The sequence below is a fragment of the Callithrix jacchus genome, chromosome 15 (assembly GCF_049354715.1).
Source record: "Callithrix jacchus isolate 240 chromosome 15, calJac240_pri, whole genome shotgun sequence".
Classification (NCBI taxonomy): Eukaryota; Metazoa; Chordata; class Mammalia; order Primates; family Cebidae; genus Callithrix; species Callithrix jacchus.
This window is the reverse complement of record NC_133516.1, coordinates 39282939-39305716: the sequence shown is the minus strand read 5'-3', so window position 1 is coordinate 39305716 and position 22778 is coordinate 39282939. Positions and strand designations below refer to the sequence as shown.

At 38.9% G+C, this 22778-nt stretch overlaps 1 protein-coding gene across 15 annotated transcripts in view; it reads left to right on the top strand.

Moving 5' to 3' along the window:
• Positions 1–22778, top strand: part of DNAH12 (dynein axonemal heavy chain 12) — a 346345-nt gene that overhangs the window by 88854 nt on the left and 234713 nt on the right. For 14 of the 15 annotated variants that reach the window (XM_078351228.1, XM_078351230.1, XM_078351232.1 and 11 more), the window contains 6 exons: positions 7563–7803; positions 14099–14284; positions 15535–15735; positions 18127–18321; positions 19690–19811; positions 19907–20189. In XM_078351228.1, coding sequence (XP_078207354.1) covers positions 7563–7803; positions 14099–14284; positions 15535–15735; positions 18127–18321; positions 19690–19811; positions 19907–20189 — 1228 coding nt within the window. Of the gene's footprint in view, positions 1–7562; positions 7804–14098; positions 14285–15534; positions 15736–18126; positions 18322–19689; positions 19812–19906; positions 20190–22778 lie in introns of those variants that run through there. The other variant, XM_078351242.1, reaches the window with a different exon arrangement.

Genomic DNA, 22778 nt, shown 5'->3' with positions numbered 1-22778 from the left:
ATAATATGTGAGTTGTCATTTCGGTTTCTGAGACATTAGCACATTACCCTTCTGACATGAAAAATATATGAGTTGTCATTTCGGTTTCTGAGAGTCAATTTCCTTTTTAATATAATAGATTAATTTCACTAATGTTTACCCCCAAAATTAGAAGTATGGAGTCAAATCTGTATTTTATTTTTATTTTATAATTTCAACTTTTATTTTAGATTCAGAAACGTGCAGATTTGTGACATGGGTACATTGCATGACACTGAGGTTTGGGGTATAAATGATCCTATCACCCAGGTAGTGAGCATAGCATCTACTAGGTAGTTTTTCAGACCTTGTTCCCCTCCCTCTCTCTCACCTTTAGTAGTCCCCAGTGTCTGTTGCTCCCATCTCTATGTCCATGTGTACCCAGGGCTTACCTCCCACTTCAAAGTGAGACCATGAGGTATTTGCTTTTCTGTTTCTGCATTAATTTGCTTAGGATAATGGCCTTCAGCTGCATCTATGTTGCTGCAAAGGTCATGATTTCATTCTTTTTTAGGGTTGTGTTGTATTCCATGGTGTATATGTACCAAATTTCCTTTTTTTTTCTTATTTGTACCCTCACTTTCTTTTTTTTTTTTTTAATTTTTTATTGGATTTTAGGTTTTGGGGTACATGAGCAGAGCATGCAAGACAGTTGCGTAGGTACACACATGGCAGTGTGCTTTGCTTTCCTTTTCCCCTTCACCCACATTTGGTATTTCTCCCCAGGGTATCCCTCCCCACCTCCCCCTCCCACTGGCCCTCCCCTTTTCCCCACAATAGACCCCAGTGTTTAGTACTCCCCTTTCTGTGTCCATGTGTTCTCATTTTTCATCACCCATCTATGAGTGAGAATATGCAGTGTTTCATTTTCTGTTCTTGTGTCAGTTTGCTGAGGATGACGTTCTCCAGATTCATCCATGTCCCTACAAACGACACAAACTCATCATTTCTGATTGCTGCATAATATTCCATGGTGTATATGTGCCACATTTTTCCAATCCAGTCTATTATCAATGGGCATTTGGGTTGATTCCAGTTCTTTGCTATTGTAAACAGTGCTGCAATGAACATTCGTGTACATGTGTCCTTATAGTAGAACGATTTATAGTCTTTTGGATATATACCCAGTAATGGGATTGCTGGGTCAAATGGAATTTCTATTTCTAAGGCCTTGAGGAATCACCACACTGTCTTCCACAGTGGTTGAACTAATTTACACTCCCACCAACAGTGTAAAAGTGTTCCTTTTTCTCCACATCCTCTCCAGCATCTGTTGTCTCCAGATTTTTTAATGATCGCCATTCTAACTGGCGTGAGATGGTATCTCAATGTGGTTTTGATTTGCATCTCTCTGATGACCAGTGACGATGAGCATTTTTTCATATGCTTGTTGGCCTCATATACGTCTTCTTTCGTAAAGTGTCTGTTCATATCCTTTGCCCACTTTTGAATGGGCTTGTTTGTTTTTTTCCTGTAAATCTGTTTGAGTTCTTTGTAAATTCTGGATATCAGCCCTTTGTCAGATGGGTAAACTGCAAAAATTTTTTCCCATTCTGTTGGTTGCCGATTCACTCTAGTGACTGTTTCTTTTGCCGTGCAGAAGCTGTGGAGTTTGATTAGGTCCCATTTGTCTATTTTGGCTTTTGTTGCCAATGCTTTTGGTGTTTTGTTCATGAAGTCCTTGCCTACTCCTATGTCCTGGATAGTTTTGCCTAGATTTCCTTCTAGGGTTTTTATGGTGCCAGGTCTTATGTTTAAGTCTTTAATCCATCTGGAGTTAATTTTAGTGTGAGGTGTCAGGAAGGGGTCCAGTTTCTGCTTTCTGCACATGGCTAGCCAGTTTTCCCAACACCATTTGTTAAACATGGAATCCTTTCCCCATTGCTTGTTTTTGTCAGGTTTATCAAAGATTGTATAGTTGTAGATATGTTGTGTTGCCTCCGGTGCCTCTGTTTTGTTCCATTGGTCTGTATCTCTGTTTTGGTACCAGTACCATGCTGTTTTGATTACTGTTGCCTTGTAGTATAGTTTGAAATCCGGTAGTGTGATGCCCCCCGCTGTGTTCTTTTTGCTTAGAATTGACTTGGCTATGCGGGCTCTCTTTTGGTTCCATATGAAGTTCATGGTGGTTTTTTCCAGTTCTGTGAAGAAAGTCAATGGTAGCTTGATGGGGATAGCATTGATTCTGTAAATTACTTTGGGCAGTATAGCCATTTTCACGATATTAATTCTTCCTAACCATGAACATGGAATGTTTCTCCATCTGTTTGTGTCCTCTTGGATTTCATTGAGGAGTGGTTTGTAGTTCTTCTTGAAGAGGTCCCTTACATTCCTTGTGAGTTGTATTCCAAGGTATTTTATTCTTTTTGTAGCAATTATGAATGGCAGTTCGTTCTTGATTTGGCTTTCTTTAAGTCTGTTATTGGTGCAGACGAATGCTTGTGATTTTTGCACATTGATTTTATATCTGAGACTTTGCTGAAGTTGCTTATCAGTTTCAGGAGTTTTTGGGCTAAGGCGGTGGGGTCTTCTAGGTATACTATCATGTCGTCTGCAAATAGAGACAATTTGGCTTCCACCTTTCCTATTTGAATACCCTTTATTTCTTTTTCTTGCCTGATTGCTCTGGCTAGAACTTCCAGTACTATATTGAATAGGAGTGGTGAAAGAGGGCATCCTTGTCTAGTGCCAGATTTCAAAGGGAATGCTTCCAGTTTTTGCCCATTCAGTATGATATTGGCTGTTGGTTTGTCATAAATAGCTTTTATTACTTTGAGATACGTTCCATCGATACCGAGTTTATTGAGGGTTTTTAACATAAAGGGCTGTTGAATTTTGTCAAATGCCTTCTCTGCGTCGATTGAAATAATCATGTGGTTTTTGTTTTTGGTTCTGTTTATGTGGTGAATTACGCTGATAGACTTGCATATGTTGAACCAGCCTTGCATCCCCGGGATGGATCCTACTTGATCATGGTGAATAAGTTTTTCGATTTGCTGTTGCAATTGGCTTGCCAATATTTTATTGAAGATTTTTGCATCTATGTTCATCATGGATATTGGCCTGAAGTTTTCTTTTCTTGTTGGGTCTCTGCCGGGTTTTGGTATCAGAATGATGTTGGTTTCGTAAAATGATTTGGGAAGGATTCCCTCTTTTTGGATTGTTTGAAATAGTTTTAGAAGGAATGGTACCAGCTCCTCTTTGTGTGTCTGGTAGAATTCGGCTGTGAACCCGTCTGGACCTGGCCTTTTTTTGAGTGTTAGGCTCTTAATTGCTGCCTTGACTTCTGACCTTGTTATTGGTCTATTCATAGTTTCAGCTTCCTCTGGTTTAGGCTTGGGAGGACACAGGAGTCCAGGAATTTATCCATTTCTTCCAGGTTTACTAGTTTATGTGCATAGAGTTGTTTGTAATATTCTCTGATGATGGTTTGAATTTCTGTGGAATCAGTGGTGATTTCCCCTTTGTCATTTTTTATTGCATCTATTTGGTTGTTCTCTCTTTTCTTTTCAATCAATCTGGCTGGTGGTCTGTCTATTTTGTTGATCTTTTCAAAAAACCAGCTCTTGGATTTATTGATTTTTTGAAGAGTTTTTCGTATCTCTATCTCCTTCAGTTCAGCTCTGATCTTAGTTATTTCTTGTCTTCTGCTGGGTTTTGAGTTTTTTTGATCTTGCTCCTCTAGCTCTTTCAATTTTGACGATAGGGTGTCAGTTTTGGATCTCTCCATTCTCCTCATATGGGCACTTATTGCTATATACTTTCCTCTAGAGACTGCTTTAAATGTGTCCCAGAGGTTCTGGCATGTTGTGTCTTCGTTCTCATTGGTTTAGAAGAACTTCTTTATTTCTGACTTCATTTCATTGTTTACCCAGTCAACATTCAAGAGCCAGTTGTTCAGTTTCCATGAAGCTGTGCAGTTCTGGGTTGGTTTCTGTATTCTGAGTTCTAACTTGATTGCACTATGGTCTGAGAGGCTGTTTGTTATGATTTCAGTTGTTTTGCATTTGTTGAGCAGCGCTTTACTTCCAATTATGTGGTCAATTTTAGAGTAGGTGTGATGTGGTGCTGAGAAGAATGTGTATTCTGTGGATTTGGGGTGGAGAGTTCTGTAAATGTCTATCAGGTTTGCTTGCTCCAGGTCTGAGTTCAAGCCCTGGATATCCTTGTTGATTTTCTGTCTAGTTGATCTGTCTAATATTGACAGTGGAGTATTAAAGTCTCCCACTATTATTGTGTGGGAGTCTAAGTCTCTTTGTAAGTCATTAAGAACTTGCCTTATGTATCTGGGTGCTCCTGCATTGGGTCCATATATGTTCAGGATCGTTAGCTCTTCTTGTTGTATCGATCCTTTTACCATTGTGTAATGGCCTTCTTTGTCTCTTTTGATCTTTGTTGCTTTAAAGTCTATTTTATCAGAGATGAGAATTGCAACTCCTGCTTTTTTTTGCTCTCTATTTGCTTGGTAAATCTTCCTCCATCCCTTTATTTTGAGCCTTTGTGTATCCTTGCATGTGAGATGGGTTTCCTGGATACAGCACACTGATGGGTTTTGGATTTTTATCCAATTTGCCAGTCTGTGTCTTTTGATTGGTGCATTTAGTCCATTTACATTTAGGGTTAATATTGTTATATGTGAATTTGATACTGCCATTTTGATGCTAAGTGGCTGTTTTGCCTGTTAGTTGTTGTAGATTCTTCATTATGTTGATGCTCTTTAGCATTTAGTGTGATTTTGGAATGGCTGGTACTGGTTGTTCCTTTCTATGTGTAGGTCCTCTTTTAGGAGCTCTTGTAAAGCAGGCCTGGTTGTGACAAAATCTCTGAGTACTTCCTTGTTTGCAAAGGATTTTATTTTTCCTTCACTTCTGAAGCTCAGTTTGGCTGGATATGAAATTCTGGGTTGAAAGTTCTTTTCTTTAAGAATGTTGAATATTGGCCCCCACTCTCTTCTGGCTTGTCGTGTTTCTGCCAAGAGATCTGCTGTGAGTCTGATGGGCTTCCCTTTGTGGGTGACCCGACCTTTCTCTCTGGCTGCCCTTAGTATTTTCTCCTTTATTTCAACCTTGTTGAATCTAACGATTATGTGCCTTGGGGTTGCTCTTCTTGCGGAATATCTTTGTGATGTTCTCTGTATTTCCTGCATTTGAGTGTTGGCCTGTCTTCCTAGGTGGGGGAAATTTTCCTGGATAATATCCTGAAGAGTATTTTCCAGCTTGGATTCATTCTTTCGTCCCCTTCTGGTACACCTATCAAACATAGGTTAGGTCTTTTCACATAGTCCCACATTTCTTGGAGACTTTGTTCATTCCTTTTTGTGCTTTTTTCTCTAATCTTGGTTTCTCGTTTTATTTCATTCAGTTGGTCTTCGACTTCAGATATTCTTTCTTTTGCTTCGTCAATTGGGCTATTGAAACTTGTGCATGCTTCGCGAAGTTCTTGTATTGTGTTTTTCAGCTCCTTTAATTCATTCATATTCCTCTCTAAGTTATCCATTCTTGTTATCATTTCCCCATATCTTTTTTTCAAGTTCCTTAGTTTCTTTGCATTGATTTAATACATGTTCTTTAAGCTCACAAAAGTTTCTCATTATCCACCTTCTGAAGTCTAATTCCGTCATTTCCTCACAGTCATTCTCCATCCAGCTTTTTTCCCTTGCTAGTGAGGAGTTTTGGTCCTTTCTAGGAGGTGAGGTGTTCTGGTTTCGGGTGTTTTCCTCCTTTTTTCGCTGGTTTCTTCCCATCTTTGTGGATTTATCCGCTTCTCGTCTGTGTAGTTGCTGACTTTTCTATTGGGTCTCTGAGTGGACACCCAGATTATTGATGATGAAGTATTTCTGTTACTTGGTTTTCCTTCTACCAGTCTAGCCCCTTCGCTGTACGACTGCTGAGGTCCACTCCAGGCCCTGCTTGTCTGGGGTGCACCTCTAGCAGCTGTGGCACAGTGAGGGATGCTACCCGTTTCTTTTTATGCTATCTTTGTCCCAGGATGATGCCTGCCAAATGTCAGTCTTTTGGATTTAGAGGTGTCAGGGAGCTGCTCTAGGAGACAGTCTGTACTTTATAGGAGCTCAATTGCTGAGCTGTGAGCTCTGTTGTTCATTCAGGGCTGTTAGGCTGCTATGTTTGATTCTGCTGCAACCGAGCTCATTAAAAAAACCCTTTTTTTCTCAAATGCTCTGTGTTGGGGGGTTCGGGCTTTATTTTTGGATGTCCGCTGAGGTGTTCTGCTCAGCTAGGAGGCAGACTAGCCACTGTTTGCCTGCCGAGGCTCCGCCCTGCTGTTGTGTGGTTCTCCCTGTTGCTGTAGGCTCTGCTGTTCTGCTGTGGTCTCCGCCACGCCCTGCGGTGGAGTCTCTTCATTGTAGCGGGTTGCCATGGCAACAGCAGGCTGCATCAGCAGTGGGCGTGTATCTCAGTTGGGGCGGGTTGCCTCGGTAATGGTGGACGCCCCTCCCCCACAGAGCGTCTCGGACCGCCTGCCCGGGGATTGTTTGAAATCGCGGTTTTGTTTGTCCCACTGGGCTACCCCGAACGCTCTGTCCCTGCAATCCCCTGGGCTGGCCCCCTGTCCAAGTCTCGTTCAGTCTCAAGTCCAGCCCTCTCAAGTCTCAGGTTGCCGGTTCAACAGGGCACCCGGACAAGCGTGCCCTGTGGGGAGTGCTGGGGTGGCCGGCCGCCACCACCCCGGCTGCCAGCTTCGCCAGGCAGAGGTACTGCCTGGCATCCCGAGTCTCCTTTATACTTGGGAGTTTCCCCATTCCGTGGGCAACAAAGATCAGTCTGGAAATGCAGCTCTGACTCACCTCTCCACGGATTCAATGAGATCTCCAATCCTGGGTTGTTCTCACAGTGCCATCTTGAGTCCTCCCCCCTCCCCCCACTTTCAATCATGTTACTTTTCTACCAGATTTTCTTTATTCAATCCACTGTCGACGGGCACCTAGGTTGATTCCATGTCTTTGCTACTATAAATAGTGCTGTGATGAACAGACAAGTACATGTGTCTTTTTGGTAGAATGATTATTTTCCTTTGAGTGTGTACCCAGTAATGGAATTACTGGGTCAAATAGTAGTTCTGTCTTAAGTTCTTTGAGAAATCTCCAAACTACTCTCCACAGTGGCTGAGCTAATTTACAGTCCCACCAACAGTGCAACAGTGAATAAGCATTCCCTTTTCTTCACAGCATCTATTTTTTGTTTTTTTTTAAGCTTTTTAATAATAGCCATTCTGGTCAATGGGAGATGGTCTCTCATTGTGGTTTGATTTGCATTTCTCTGATGTGAATCTGCATTAATTTGGGTATTATAAGTCATCCATTTATAATCTGATACATATTTTAGCACATGCAGCATAGTCAAAATGATTATTTTAGTTTTGTCTTTCTACCATCAGCTCTACCTATGTACCTGAGAAAAACTGTTAACAGCTCTTTTCCTCATTTTTCTCTCTTAAAAAAAAATAAGGGGTCTAGCCTAAAGGATCTCTAAGGCCCCTTCAAACTCCAAAAGTCTGAGTTTAAGAATTTTTTTCTTTCAATTCAGGTGGATGGATGGAGGGTTTTTGGACCTCAATGGGGAACGTATGGAGGCTGATGTGGAAGAGTTTTCCCGAGAAATTTTTAAGACACTAAAATTTTTCCAAATGAAGCTAAAGAAAGAATTACAAGAAAAAAGAAAGACAGCAAGAAAACGCTCTCTGGAAGAAGAGAAAATTGAAGAACCCAAAGAGAATCCTACTATTACTATGTGCAGCACAGTCATGGAACAGATAAAAGCTTTTAAGGTATAAATGTATATAATAATATTTTAATATTTTAGCTATCTTCTCAACTTTTCTGTTGCATAATATATAAATTATAAAGCCTATATTCTTGTTTTACATGTTTATTAATTATTATTATTAATAAATTTTGAGACAGGGTCTTAGTATGTTTCCCAGGATGGAGTGTAGTGGCGACTCACTGCCACCTCCACCTCCTGGGCTCAAGCAATCCTCCCACCTCAACCTCCTGAGTAGCTGGTACTACAGGTGTATACCACCATGCCTGGCTAATTTTTTGCAGAGATGGGGTTTGGCCATGTTGCCCAGGCTGGTCTCAAACTCCTGTGCTCAAGCAATCTGTCCACTTTGGCCTCCCAAAGTGCAGGGATGACAGGCATGAGCCACCACACCTGGCCTATTATTATTACTTTTTAGATAGGGTCTTACCCTGTTGCCCAGGCTGGAGTGCAGTGGCACAATCACAGCTTACTGTAGCCTCAGACTCCTAGGCTCAGGAAGAAGATACTATTTCTTCCTCTTTGGCCAATGAATTGGGTCTCTGTCACTTGTAATCAAAGGAGTGTGGCCAATGAAGATACTGAGGAGAAACAATCAGAAAAAATAAGATTTAAAATTCCTCTGCTATGCCTCAGCCTCTTGGTCAAGCTCTGACTTACTCCCAGCTCTGTTGTAGGCCTGGGTATTGTAGGCCTGGGTATTGTAGGCAGAGCTGAGTGACTGGTGTTGGGAGGAAGTGGTAAGGGCAAAAGAGGGCACTTTATTCTTCTCATCTTTTGAATTACATCTGTTTGCATCTTTGATGTTTTGGTGTCTCATTCCCACAACTTTAGCTCTTCATCATGAAGCACCATTATGGAGTGTAGGGAAGGTTAATGGGTGGTGAATGGCAGCCATATTTGAGGGGCAGATCAAAGAGAATATACATATAAGGCCAGATCTGACAAAACTGGGGCAAATAGTTCTTCTGGCCCAAGAAAGGCAGTAGAAGATTGCTCAGCTCTATTTGGGCAGATTGCATACTTTGAAAATGATACCAAATCATTTTCCTATGGAAAACATAGGAAGAGTACACCATTGTTCATAATTTTAATAAACTAAACAAATCTAATAAAATAGGCTGCCATTAATTCAGTCTAATCCAAACTTTGAAGTGAGGTTATAACTATTTTTTTCTAGATGAATACATTAAAAGTTTTTAGCATTTGCAAAATGCTTAGGTGGAGAAGGCTTTTGAGCCCAGATAAATTATTGACCCACGGATTCTAAATTTTAAGAATTACTCAAGGCCAGACATGGTGGCTCATGCCTGTAGTCTCAGCACTTTGGGAGGCCAAAGTGGGCAGCTCATCTGAGGTCAGGAGTTTGAGACCAGCCTGACCAACATGGTGAAACCCCGTCTCTACTAAAAATACAAAAAAATTGGCTGAGCGTGGTGGTGCATACCTGTAATACCAGCTACTCAGGAGACCGAGGCAGGAGAATTGTTTGAATCTGGGAGGCAAAGGTTGCAGTTAGCCGAGATCATGCCGCTTCATGCCCAGCCTGAAAAATTACTCAAAAAAAAAAATTACTCAAGAAAGCCTTGATAGAGCTTTTCTCATCATCAAGTGCTAATGAAAAGAAATAGAAAGATTTGGAAGCAGGCTGGGTATAGTGGATGACACCTGTAAGCTGTAATCCCAGGGCTTTGGGAGGCCAAGGCAGGAGGATCATTTGAGGCCAGAAGTTCAAGACCAGTCTGGATAACATAGTGAGGCCCTACCTCTACAAAAAAATAAAAAATTAGCCAGACATGATAAAAAAATTCAGCTGTTCCTGAAGTCCCAGCTACTCCAGAGGCTGAGGTGGAAGGATCACTTAAGCCCAGGAATTTGAGATTACAGTGAGCTATTATTGTACCACTGCACCCCTGGGCAACAGAGTGAGACCCTGTCTCAACAAAAACAAGGACATAAATTTACTAGGGCAGACCACGTAGCCTATACTAAGTGCAGCAACACAGGGTAACAGTTTACTGGGAAGGACTTGGAGCCATACTGCTTAGTTATACTATTCTGCACCTAGCAGTCCATACCTTGAGCAAGATATTTAGCTGCTTATGCCTCAGTCCTCTCATTTATAAACAGAGAATAAAAATAGTTTTTGTGACAGTCAGTAATACATCCTCTTCCCAAGGCAGTAGTGGCACTGGTTTTATTGGCAAATTTCCACTGTCAGCATGCCCAGAGTGCAAACTCTGTGACTGGATTTAAGCTTTGTTCCTATCTATGTCTAGTCGTCTCAGAGATTCCATGGCTGCCTGATTTTTTTTAACTTAAAAATTATTTTCAGTGTTGAATACATTTGCATGGTCTAAAAAATATAAAAAGATGTATCTGAAAATTCTCCTCATGTTTCTCACCTGTATCACTCAGGTGATCAGTGTTATTACTTCCTTGTTTATAGTTCCAGAGTTTTTTTTTACACATATAACAATGTGAATATATATTCTAATATGTCTATCTTTTTACATAAAATGTAGCATATGATGTATATGATTTTCTTTTCTTTCTTCTTTTTGCTTAATTTATCTTAGAGACTTTTTTTGTTATATATAGGGAGCTTCTTCATTCTTTTTCATACCTATATAATATAATGTATGAATAATCTGTGTGTGTGTGTGTGTGTGTGTGTGTGTGATGCATGTGTTTGAAGGTGCCTGTAGGGTAAATTGTGGAAGAGTAAATGCTAGGTTAAAATCTACAGTTGAATTACCCTCTGTAGGGGTTATGCCAATATATACTCTCATCAACTTTCATAATAAAATATCATCAAATTTTAGGTTTTTGCTGCTCTACTAAGAGAACTTTCATTTCTCTTATTGCAAGCAAAATCTTAAACATTTTCATATATTTCATATATTTAAGAGTGTTTTATATTTCTTTTCCTGTTAACTGTTTTAACATACTTCTGCCTATTTTTCTTTTGAATTATTGGCCTTTTTCTTACTGATTTCTTTTCCTATATATATGGGAAATTAGGCTTTGTCTGTGATGTGAATATTTATTGTTTGTGTTTTGACCTTGCTTATGGTAGCTTGTGCCTTGCAGAAGCCTTTTATTTTTATGTAATTATTTTTATTCCTTTCCTTTATGGCACTTGGGTTCTGAACTGTAGTTTAATATGCCTTCCCCATGCCAAATTATTTTTTTCTAATGCTTTTATGGTTTATTATTTGTTCATATTTTATTCAGGATATTTGAGGTTATGTTCAGGAAGGATTTTGGTCTTAGTTTTCTTTTCTTGTAATGTCTTTGTCAGATTTTGGTATCAGAGTTATGTTGGCTTTGGAAAACAAATTAGGAAGTTGTATTTTCTGAAAACGTTTTTTATAAATTGGTATTATTTGTTTCTTATTTTAGAGAAACATTCACTAGTGAAACCATTTAGCCTGAAGTTTTGTTGGTAGGAAAGGTTTTGAAAACAGACTCTCTCTATATATTTCTCAAGTACTGATTTCTTCTTCATATTCTTTAAGGACCACAGGTTAGCTGAGTCTCTGCTCCAAGTTGCAGTCCTGTTCTGCTCCTGGGTTCCAGGACACAGGCTATGCCTTGAGCTAATGTGAGCCAATCTAGCATTAGAGAGAAAGAGCAAGGGCTGAGCTAAACCATGCACCTGAGTTTAGATCTTCCACTCAGTTGTGACATACTTCATGTCCACCCATATTACATTGGCTGAAGCAAGTTCTGTGCCAATTTCCCCTCTATGTGAAGGAAAACAGAATTTCTTCTTTTTCTTTTTTTTTTTTTTAAAAGATGGGGTTTCTCCATGATGGCCAGGCTGATCTTGAACTCCTGAACTCAGGTGATCCACACACCTCGGCCTCCCAAAGTGCTAGGATTACAGGTGTGAGCCACCATGCCCGGCGGAAAACAGAATTTCTTTAATAGATATAGGGCTTGTCAGATTTTCTATTTAATTTTGGTAGATTGTATTTTTTAAGGAATTTGTCCATTTCTTCTAAGTCATTGATTTTGTTGCCATTAAGTTGCTAATAACATTTCTTTATTATCTTTTAAATGTCTGTAGAATCTATAGTGCTAGCTCCTTTTAAATTCTAAATTTTGGTTCTTTTAATTTTCTCTCTCTTTTTTTTGTTAAACAGTCTAGTTAGGAATTTAGCTGTTTATTGTTGGTCAGAGGGCTCCCATATCCCTGTCTCCTGCACTTCGTCTGTTTGTGGAGATCATGGTTTCTGGGTTGCTGTTGTTTTTGCTGGATGTTCATCTGTGTCTTTGCATTGAAGTATTACTTATTCTAACATTGTCTAGCTTGCTTTGGTTTATATTGGATATATTTGCTTAGAGTTTCTTTAGCGCTAGGTCACTGCTTCCTTTTCAGCTCCAGGTGGCACCTTAAGCCCAGGTTTGTCTTGGCTCTAGTACCCAATGGGAGGCCCTCCCTTTCCTGAATGCGGACGGTCCCAAAGGGTATATATATTCTGGCAGTATGGGAAGCTGTCTAGGAGTTTGTGCCCAGGGGACCTGTGGGACAAACCTCCTACAGTGTGGTGCTGCAGAATAGCCACTCTAATTTGGCATCTCCTGTGGATTATAGAGTTTCCGGGACTGGGAAGGGTAGTCCTACCTCCTCCCTTTGTCTCTGTCCTCAGGAATTATTTATTCCTTCAAGCACTGGGAATGCTTCCTATGGGTTAAGGCAGGAACGGGTTTCCTGCTAGGGAGCCCAGGGTGGTGGGGTAGCTGGTTGTCCACTTTGACCTTACTCTTATCAGGGTAGAAACAGTGATCTGGGGGGAAATTTTCTGCCCACTTGGTACCAGACAGAATAGGGGGAGGGGCATTGTAGATGTGGAAATTTGATTCTCTTACTGTCTGCTCCTCTGCTTGGAGTTTTTTCACTTTTGTGTGGCCCAGCTACTCAAGAGGCTGAGGCTGGAGAATTTCTTGAATCCGGAAGGTGGAGGTTGCAGCAAGCCAGGATCGCGTCAGTGCACTCCAGCCTGGGCGACAGAGTGAGACTCTGTCTAAATAAATAAGCAAATAAAGAGTATGACCTTCCTACTTTTTAGATGTTAAAACTTTATTTATTTAAAAATACTTACCGAGTGCCTGTTATAGTATGTTCTGATGAATTCTAGGGAATATGTGATAAGCAAAAACATGATGGTGATAACCAATAGGAGGTTAAAACAGAACCCTTAACTAAGCAAAACAAAAAATGTGCTAGTTTGTGGTCCTCCAATTGAAAAACTTTGTAATATTAAGTTATTACTTATACAAAGTTAAAACATGACTCATGAAAAAATAAAAGAGGGGGCCAAGCATGATGGCTCATACCTGTAATCCCAGCACTTTGGGAGGCCAAGGCAAGTGTCACTCAGCAGGGATAAAACATTGTTACGTTTTGGGATTTTGGCACAGATATTTTCCCCATTCATGCTATATGTGTGTATTTATAACTATATGTTATATTTTTCTGCAAGTAATATATATAACACAATTGAATTTCTAAAATAATACCAAAGTTTTATCATATACTTTAATATCTTATAGAATAATTACCCCTCATTCTTCCTTTTTTTTTTTTTTGAGATGGAGTTTCGCTCTTGTTACCCAGGCTGGAGTGCAATGACGCGATCTCAGCTCACCGCAACCTCTGCCTCCTGGGTTCAGGCAATTCTCCTGCCTCAGCCTCCTGAGTAGCTGGGATTACAGGCACGTGCCACAGTGCCCAGCCAATTTTTTGTATTTTTAGTAGAGACGGGGTTTCACCATGTTGACCAGGATGGTCTCGATCTCTTGACCTCGTGATCCATCTGCCTTGGCCTCCCAAAGTGCTGGGATTACAGGCATGAGCCACTGCGCCTGGCCCCCTTTTGTTTTTTTAAATAGAGACAAGGCCTCACTCTGTCACCCAAGCTGGAGTACAGTATTGCAATCATAGCTCACTGTAACCTCAAATTCCTGAGCTCAAGAGATCCTTTCGTCCCACCCTCCCAAAGTGCTGGGATTATAGGCATGAACCCATTGTGCCTGGCCCTTCATTCTTCTTTTTTAATCTTATAATTTTCCTGGCTATTTTTACATGCTTATTTTTGCAGGTGAACCTTGGATTCATTTTATTAGCATCTCTCTCCTTCCAAATCTAATTGAGGTTTTGATCGTACTGATAGAAATATATTAAATAATTTGAAGAAATGTAATCCTTATACTATCAAGCCTTCATCTACGGAATCTATGTGTGTGGCATCAAATGAGTCACTCATTATTGTTTATATTTTTGCCATTAGGAATATATTCCTACTGTCTCCATTCTGTGCAATCCAGGAATGAGACCTCGTCATTGGAAACAGATGTCAGATATTGTAGGCTATGACTTGACTCCAGACTCTGGTACTACACTGAGAAAAGTTTTAAAATTAAACCTTACCCCATACTTGGAACAATTCGAAGTGATAAGTGCAGGTGCAAGCAAGGTAAACATAAAGATCAACTGAAATACTTTACGTGATGAGTTTGTTAATCAAGTAATCATAGTTTTTGTTGTAGTTGAATGTGTATAGTACTGGATAGCAGTGGGAGATGGTGGGGGAGAGTGGTAGAAGACCACTGTCTGGCTGGGAGTGGTAGCTCACACCTGTAATCCCAGCACTATGGAAGGCTGAGACAGGGGGATCACCTGAGGTCAGGAGTTTGAGACCAGCCTGGCCAACATGGTGAAACTCTGTCTCTACTAAAAATACAAAAATTAGCTGGGCATGGCAGTAGGCACCTGCAATCCAAGCTACCCAGGAGGCTAAGGCAGGAGAATCGCTTGAACCTGGGAGGCAGAGGTTGTAGTGAGTCGAGATCGCACTACTGCACTCCAGCCTGGGCAAGAAGAGTGAAATTCCATCTCAAAGCAAAACAAAAAAACACTCTTCCACCCCTACACAAAGTGTGTACTTACTTGTCCTGAATCCAAATGAGAAATGACTCCTTTGACATCCTCTTAATTCTGCCACATTCTGATGTAGTTGGATGATGTGCTAGTGTTGGTACATAATGTTTTCGTTAAGAGTACTGATGCATGTGTGGCATGTGATATGTGTGTTTTTAGCAGGGTAAGTATGGCCCTAAAGAATGGGTTCTTGAAGTACACAGAAAACATCTTCAGACTATGGGCTTCCTGTAGAAAGGCCACTTTGAAGAAAGTCCTACAGGCATTTTACTCTCTTGTCCATTTTTTTTTAGATGGAGTCTCACACTGTTGCTCAGACTGTAGTACAGTGGCATGATCTCAGCTCACTGCCATCTCTGCCTCCTGGGTTCAAGCAATTTTCCTGACTCAGCCTCCTGAGTAGCTGGGATTACAGGCATGTGCTACCAGGCCCAGCTAATTTTTTTGTATTTCCTGACCTTGTGGTCCGCCCACCTTGGCCTTCCAAAGTGCTGAGATTACAGGCATCAGCCACCATGCCCAGCCTCTCTTGTTTATTTTTAGTAATGACAGCAGTAGTTTTCATAGCAAGTGAATCTTTAAAAACTACATAATTGTTTTTCTTAGTCATTTTGAAAATGTTGAAAAAAAACCTTTCTAACTTAAAAAGTTATACTGAAGTGACATTGTCTTAAGGAAGTGATAATGTAGTATATCAAATGCTTACTGAATTCACTAGGGAAAGTCAGTATAGTAAACAAGAGTCTTTTGTCACCATCCCATTGTTTCTTCATTCCTACCTTTCAGGAATTTTCATTAGAGAAAGCCATGCGTACAATGATGGGAACTTGGGATGATATTGCTTTTCATATAAGTCTTTATCGTGACACTGGAGTCTGTATTCTTTCTTCAGTGGATGAGATTCAGGCTATCCTTGATGATCAAATTATAAAAACTCAGACAATGAGAGGCTCACCTTTCATCAAACCATTTGAAAATGAGATCAAGGTATGTTAAATGTGACAATCAGCTCTTGGTCACTTATACAGATTGCAGTCTATTACATATGTGCTGTCATGGTAATATGTAGTTTATTGGATGGATTTTTAAGTGTTTATTCAAATCATAGACCTATAACCTTGATATTTTATCTCATAAAATACAAAATGATATTCAAAATTTAATATAGAAATATATACACCTGAGACATAAATGATTTTTAAAAGAAAAATGTCTTATTAAAATCTTCTCCAATGGCAGTGATAGACTCAAGAGGAAAACAGGTGGTATTATTTACTCTAACTTTAGAAAACCTAGACCCTGTTTCATGCTGCATTGCTGCAACTTGTAGTAAAGTTCTATACACCATGCTTTAATTATAGTTGTAAACAGCTAGCATGAGGATCTTTTGTTTTTTATTTTTTTTATTGCATTTTAGGTTTTAGGGTACATGTGCAGAACATGCAAGATAGTTGCATAGGTACACACATGGCTGTGTGATTTGTTGCCTTCCTCCCCTTCACCCACATCTGGCATTTCTCCCATGCTATCCCTCCCCAGCTCCCCACTGCCGCTGTGTCTCCCCTATTCCCCCCAATAGACCCCAGTGTGTAGTACTCCCCTCCCTGTGTCCATGTGTCATTCTCAGCAAACTGACACAAGAACAGAAAATGAAATACCACATGTTCTCACTTATAGGCGGGTGATGAACAATGAGAACACACACATGAGGATCTTTTAGAGTAATTAATGAATTATTGTTCACTTGAGAAAAATAAATGGTATTTGAGGCTCCAAGATTATTTCATACTTTTTGGTTGATGTGGGTAAATATAGAATGCAAACAAATTATGGTAACTAATAGCTTTGTAGGTATTGTAAAAATTCTAACTGAGGACTATACAAATCGGGGAAAGACAACTGGATTTTTTTACCCTGATATCAGTTGATTTCAAACTATGTTCCAGATGCTTCTCTAGGAACTTTACACTTATTAACCCACTTGATCCCTGCAGCTGACCTTCAAAGTAGGCACTGTTATTTTTTTTATTTTTTTGAGATGGAGTTTCGCTGTTGTTACCCAGACTAGAGTGCAATGGCACGATCTCGGCTCACCGCAACCTCCGCCTTCTGGGTTCAACCAATTCTTCCTGCCTCAGGCTCCCGAGTAGCTGGGACTACAGGCGCGCACCACCATGCCCAGCTAATTTTTTGTATTTTTAGTAGAGACAGGGTTTCACCTTGTTGACCAGGATGGTCTCGATCTCTTGACCTTGTGATCCACCCACCTCGGCCTCCCAAAGTGCTGGGATTATAGGCGTGAGCCACCGCTCCCGGCCGGCACTGTTATTATCTGTACTCATAGACAAGGAAACCAGGGTATAGGAGGACAGGTCATTTTCCTGAGTTCACCTACCTAATAAATGACAGAGCTGGGGTTCAAACCAAGGCAGTTTTGTTTTGATATGAGCATAAGTAGTGTTTTATAGAAGATTTTGGCTGTCATTATTTGGAGAAAACAGAGTCATGTTTTTCCAAGAGTACATAAGGCTGGACATTATCCTAAGAAGCAGTCTATCCTAGCCTTTCCTGATAAATATTACTTTTTTGTAGAAATTTACTTGTCTAACAAGAGGAATTTAGAAAACAAATTTAAAAGCTATCTTATAGATTTTTTTTTTAAAAAAATCAAAGATATGAGACAATCTCTTGACACATAGATTTAGGTACATATTTAAGGACCAAAGAGATAAATTATGTTAATGGTCTTTAGCTAATGAAATATATTGTCATTTCTAGGGGATCTATGAGAATAAGGAGGCTTATTTCATTTTATTTTTCATTTCAGCTCATTTTTCTGTGAGCTGTGTTGAGGAAGAGCAGGATTTCTCAACCTGTCACTGTTGATATTTTGGGCTCTATACTTCTTTGTGATGGGGGCTGTCTTGTATATTATAGGTTGTTTAACTGCATCTCTGGCCTCTACCCACTAGACATTAGTAGCATCTTCCCCCATCAGTTGTGACAACCAAAAATGTTAACAGACGTTGTCAAATGTTCCCTGGGGTGGGAGGCAAAATTGCCCATGATTGATAACCACTGCTGTAGAGCAGGATATGTCTTGGGTGCTTTTGGGACTCCACATGGCTCACCTAGAGATCAGGAAACTCTTCAAAATAACTTTACAGTAATTTCCAATTATAAGTTCCAATGATTTAGGAAAACCTCAGACCTCTTAGAATTTTTCTAAGCCGTTTTGAGACATACATAAGTAAGCTTAAGCTGTAAGATGTTTTGCATTTATTTAAAAATAATAGTAAATTTAAAATGCATTTTCCTTGCTATAATTTATAGCTTTTTTTAATAACTAGAATTTAATGCAGTATGCTTTTCATTAAGGCCTGGGAGGACCGTTTAATTCGAATACAAGAAACAATTGATGAGTGGTTAAAAGTACAAGCTCAATGGCTTTACTTAGAGCCTATCTTTTGTTCTGAGGATATCATGCAACAGATGCCAGAAGAAGGGCGTCAATTTCAGACAGTAGACAGACATTGGAGGGATATCATGAAGTTTTGTGCAAAGGATCCAAAGGTGAAGTGTTTGTTTTCTCTCTCACAGTAGGTGAACCTTCGTTTTTGGATATTAAAGAAAACATCTGACTTTTTTTCTGATTACAAAAATTAACTTGCTCAATGTATACAAACTGGAAAGTTCAGAAAAATATAAGAAAGCATAAAAGTATTAAAATAAGTTTACTTCTCAATTCATGAGATACACTGCTTGCAACTCGTTAGTATACCTAGTGGAGCTGCTTCAAATTTACATCTGATTCACATGACTTCTACTATACACACTCACTGCTCTCCTCCTCACAAAATAAATAGATAAATCAAACGGAGAGAGTGAGAACAAGAGAGAGGGAGAGAGAATGAATAGTGCAGGTGACTCACCTGACATTCTACTAGTGACCCTGTATACTCAGGGAGTGATAGGGAAAAATCTGCTGCTCTCTCACTTGGTCTCAATTCCAGTATTTCTCCCAGTAAATGTTGAAAGGCATACTATATATTTTTCATACACCCAGTGCACATATTCCATAGATATGCATCTACTTTTTCAACTGGTATTCAATTTAAGAAGTAACAATTTATTCCCATGCTGAATGCAAAGTAGCTGTGCTGGACTCACTGAGAGTCAGTAGTGCACTGAAATTTATGTTTTAAGAATTTGACTTTACCTGTGGACTTCAGAATCTTTGTGAAATATGATTTCTTATAGATCAAAGGTCAGCAATTTTTTCTGCTAAGGGCAGAATAGTAAAATATTTAGACTTTGTCTTTCAAATATATAAATATTTAAGACTTTGTAAGACAGGTCTTTTTTGCAGCTACTCAATTCTGCTGTCATTGCAGTGAGAAAGCAGTCAGAGATAATATGTAAATGAATGCGTCTGTGCGACAGTAAAATTTTATGGACACGGACATTTTCATATGTCACAAAATATTCTTCTTTTGATTTTTTTAACTTCTAAAAGTGTAAAAATAGTTTTCAGCTTACAACCCATACAAAAACTGAGAGCAGGCTGGATTTGGCCTGCAGGATATAGTTGGCCAACTCCTTGTTATAGATTGCTGAATTTATGGTTGACAGTAGTGAAAGTAAACATTAAATTGAGCACCAGCCAAACAGACTTTTCTCACAATATTCAAAATAATGTAGGAGAAATGACAATATGCATGACCATCATAACTTGTCATTTTAAGTAGTGTCTTTGCATAAGTATTTATAATTCATTGAATTTTTGTTTTTTCATTTAAAAAAGATTTCATTGCAAATTTTATAAACCTGACATTTTTTCATAAACCTTTTAACATTAAAAAATGTTTAACATATAGTATAGATTGATATTTAAGTCTTGTATCTAGCACGTAAGTGCTGACTTGAATGTGTCTCGTTTAGGTTCTTGCTGCCACTTCATTAACAGGTTTGTTGGAAAAACTGCAGAACTGCAATGAACTTTTGGAGAAAATTATGAAAGGTCTTAATGCATATCTTGAAAAGAAACGTCTTTTCTTCCCTCGGTATGATAGATAATCAATTGTGCTGTAATTAAAAGCATTTTCATATGTGTAATGAATTATGACTAAAGCTTTTGTATTTCTATGTTTTTCTCTAGTTTTTTCTTCTTATCTAATGATGAAATGTTAGAGATTTTATCGGAGACCAAAGATCCACTTAGAGTTCAGCCGCATTTAAAAAAATGCTTTGAGGGCATTGCTAAATTGGAGTTCCTTCCCAATTTGGACATTAAAGCCATGTATAGTTCTGAGGGTGAACGAGTGGAGTTGATAGCACTCATTTCCACTTCTGCAGCTCGGGGTGCTGTGGAAAAGTGGCTCATTCAAGTGGAAGATCTAATGCTCCGGAGTATTCACAATGTGATCGCTGCAGCCAGGCTTGTATGTTTCCTAGGATTTGATGTATACTCTATTTTCTGCAAATGCTTTGTTTAAGAGGTTTTGAAAACCAGTAAATTAACATTTAAAGTTGTTACTATTTTAAATCATTTATTTTTTTACCTGTTTGTTTCTAACATTATTAACACAACAGTATTAACATGAATTGATAATAGTATGTGATGGTTATAAAAGATAAAATATATTATGAGAGAATAATAAGAGGTATATAATTTAGTATGGGGGAAGGTCCAGTGATAGGCTATTAGAGGAGGTGATGTTGAAACTGAGACGCAAAGGTTAGGTAGGAATTAGCCAGGTAAAGAGCAAGTGAGAGAGCATCTAGGTATCCTGTGTAAAGGCCCTGGGATCAGAAAGAACTGGGGAGTTGTGAGATCCTGAAAGAAGACAGATGTGTCTGGAGTAGGGGAAGCAAAGTGGAGAGCAAAGTCACATGAGGTTGGAAAGGAAGGCAGTTAGGAGTTTGCATTTTACTTTAAATGCAATGGAGCACCACCTAAATATTTCAATCATGGGAGGGACATAGTCTGATTTATATTTTTATACCATTATGGTCATGGTATAAGGAAAAGAGTAGTGGAGATGTGAAAACAGGAAGGCAAATTAGGAGACTCAGATTAGTGTAGATGAAAGATGATGTGGGCTGGTTTGTCAGAGATTCAAATTCAAAAAACAAAAATAAAAACCAAAAATAAGGGAAAAAAGATGTAGTCTGGTACTAGGCAAATGGCAGAAGATATGGAGCAAAGTAGAATATCAGAAATATATTTTGTAGTTAATTTCAACAGGTCTTGATGATGAATTTGTTGTAGAGTACAACAAGGATAAGGAGGAGGAGGTCTCAAAAATCACTTTTAGGCTTCTAATGTCAGCATATGGGTGGCATTTGTTCTGGGCAATTCCTGGACGAGAAGCAGGTTTGTGAGGCTTAGGGGAAGATCATGAGTTCGATTTTAGATGTATTAAAATAGAAATGTTATGAGCTAGCCTAGTATATATGTTTCATAGGCAAACAATCCTGCACATTAGCACATGCGAATCTGTAGGACAGTTCTCTTCAGACATGAGTGGTAAATACAAGACCTAGTTCACTTACTGCTTTTTATACTTAAAACTACTTAGAAACTCGAATGAGATGAACAAATATTAAAGAATATATCATAAATTTGAAAGATAACACTCGGCACTACATGTATCTCACTTATGCTAATTTAATTAACCTAATATTGAATGATAAACATGTGTTTCTGCCTTTAAGACCACAGAGGAGCAGTTGCATAGTAGAATAGTTTTAAAATGCTTTATATTCAGCAACTCACTGTATGTCAGTGAGTGTTCTTTTTCTTTCACCAGGAGCCCTATGAAGCTCATCTTGTTGTGGTGGCTATTCTGTTTAGCTTCAGTGTTACTACAGATAAATCTTGACTTTTTCTCCCTTTTGCTATTTATGATTCAAAACAAACTAAAACACATAGGAAAGAATCACCATTTTCCATAAAAGTATTTCCTTAATCAGTATAGAAATTTACCTTCTATGTACCTAGCAATGGCTTTTAGTCACCACTCATCCTTCTTTAAAGCTTAGGTTGGCTTATCATTTGCATTTATTTCTAAATATTACTAATAAGCGTATTGTAATAATACTTATATCCTATTTTAACATTCTTATATCTAAGATGATATTATTTTATTGAAAATATAGTTTGCATTAGCATCAACTTCAAAATTCATTCTGTAGTTGTTTTCAATTTATAGTTGGGATCTGCTAAAGTCATTTACTGTTTAAACAAGCTATTCTAAAAAAGATTAAACCTCTGCCTCCATAAATCCACTTAAATGCATTTTGAATATCAAAGTGTTAGGAAAAAAAAGAAAATATACCTTGAATTCAAAACTACAGATTGTTCAATTATACATAATTGAACAAATGTATGATTATTAAATTATATACTCTGATCACATGGGTTTTTAGAAAAGCTATAGATAAATAATACAAGGGTGCTATTAGTGCAGTTTTAAACTATATTGTAGTTTAAACTCCTTTTCAATTAAATCTTGGCATCAATATACATAATCTATTTGACTAGTTTTTTTTTTTTTTTTTTTTGAGGCACAGTCTCACTCTGTTGCCCAGGCTGGAGTGCAGAGAGAGGCGTGATCTCCACTTACTGCAACCTGCCCCCTGGGTTCAAGCAATTCTCCTGCCTCAGCCTCCCTAGTAGCTGGGATTACTGGTGCCCGCATCATGCCTGGCCAATTTTGTTTGTATTTTTAGTAGAGACGGAAGTTTCACTACATTGGCCAGGCTGGTCTCAAACTCCTGACCTCAGGTGATCTGCCTGCCTCACCCTCCTAAAGTGCTGGGATTACAGGTGTGAGCCACTGCACTTAGCCTTGACTAGTTTTTTTAAGTTTACTAAAGTTTTTATACTTTATTATACTAGAAGTAATAGGTATTCTATATGGAGAACTTGACAACTCCTCATAGCAAGGGAACATAAAAATCACATAGAAGTCAACTTCCAGAAGAATCAACAGTTAAATCTGTCCATTATTAACATATTGGTGTTT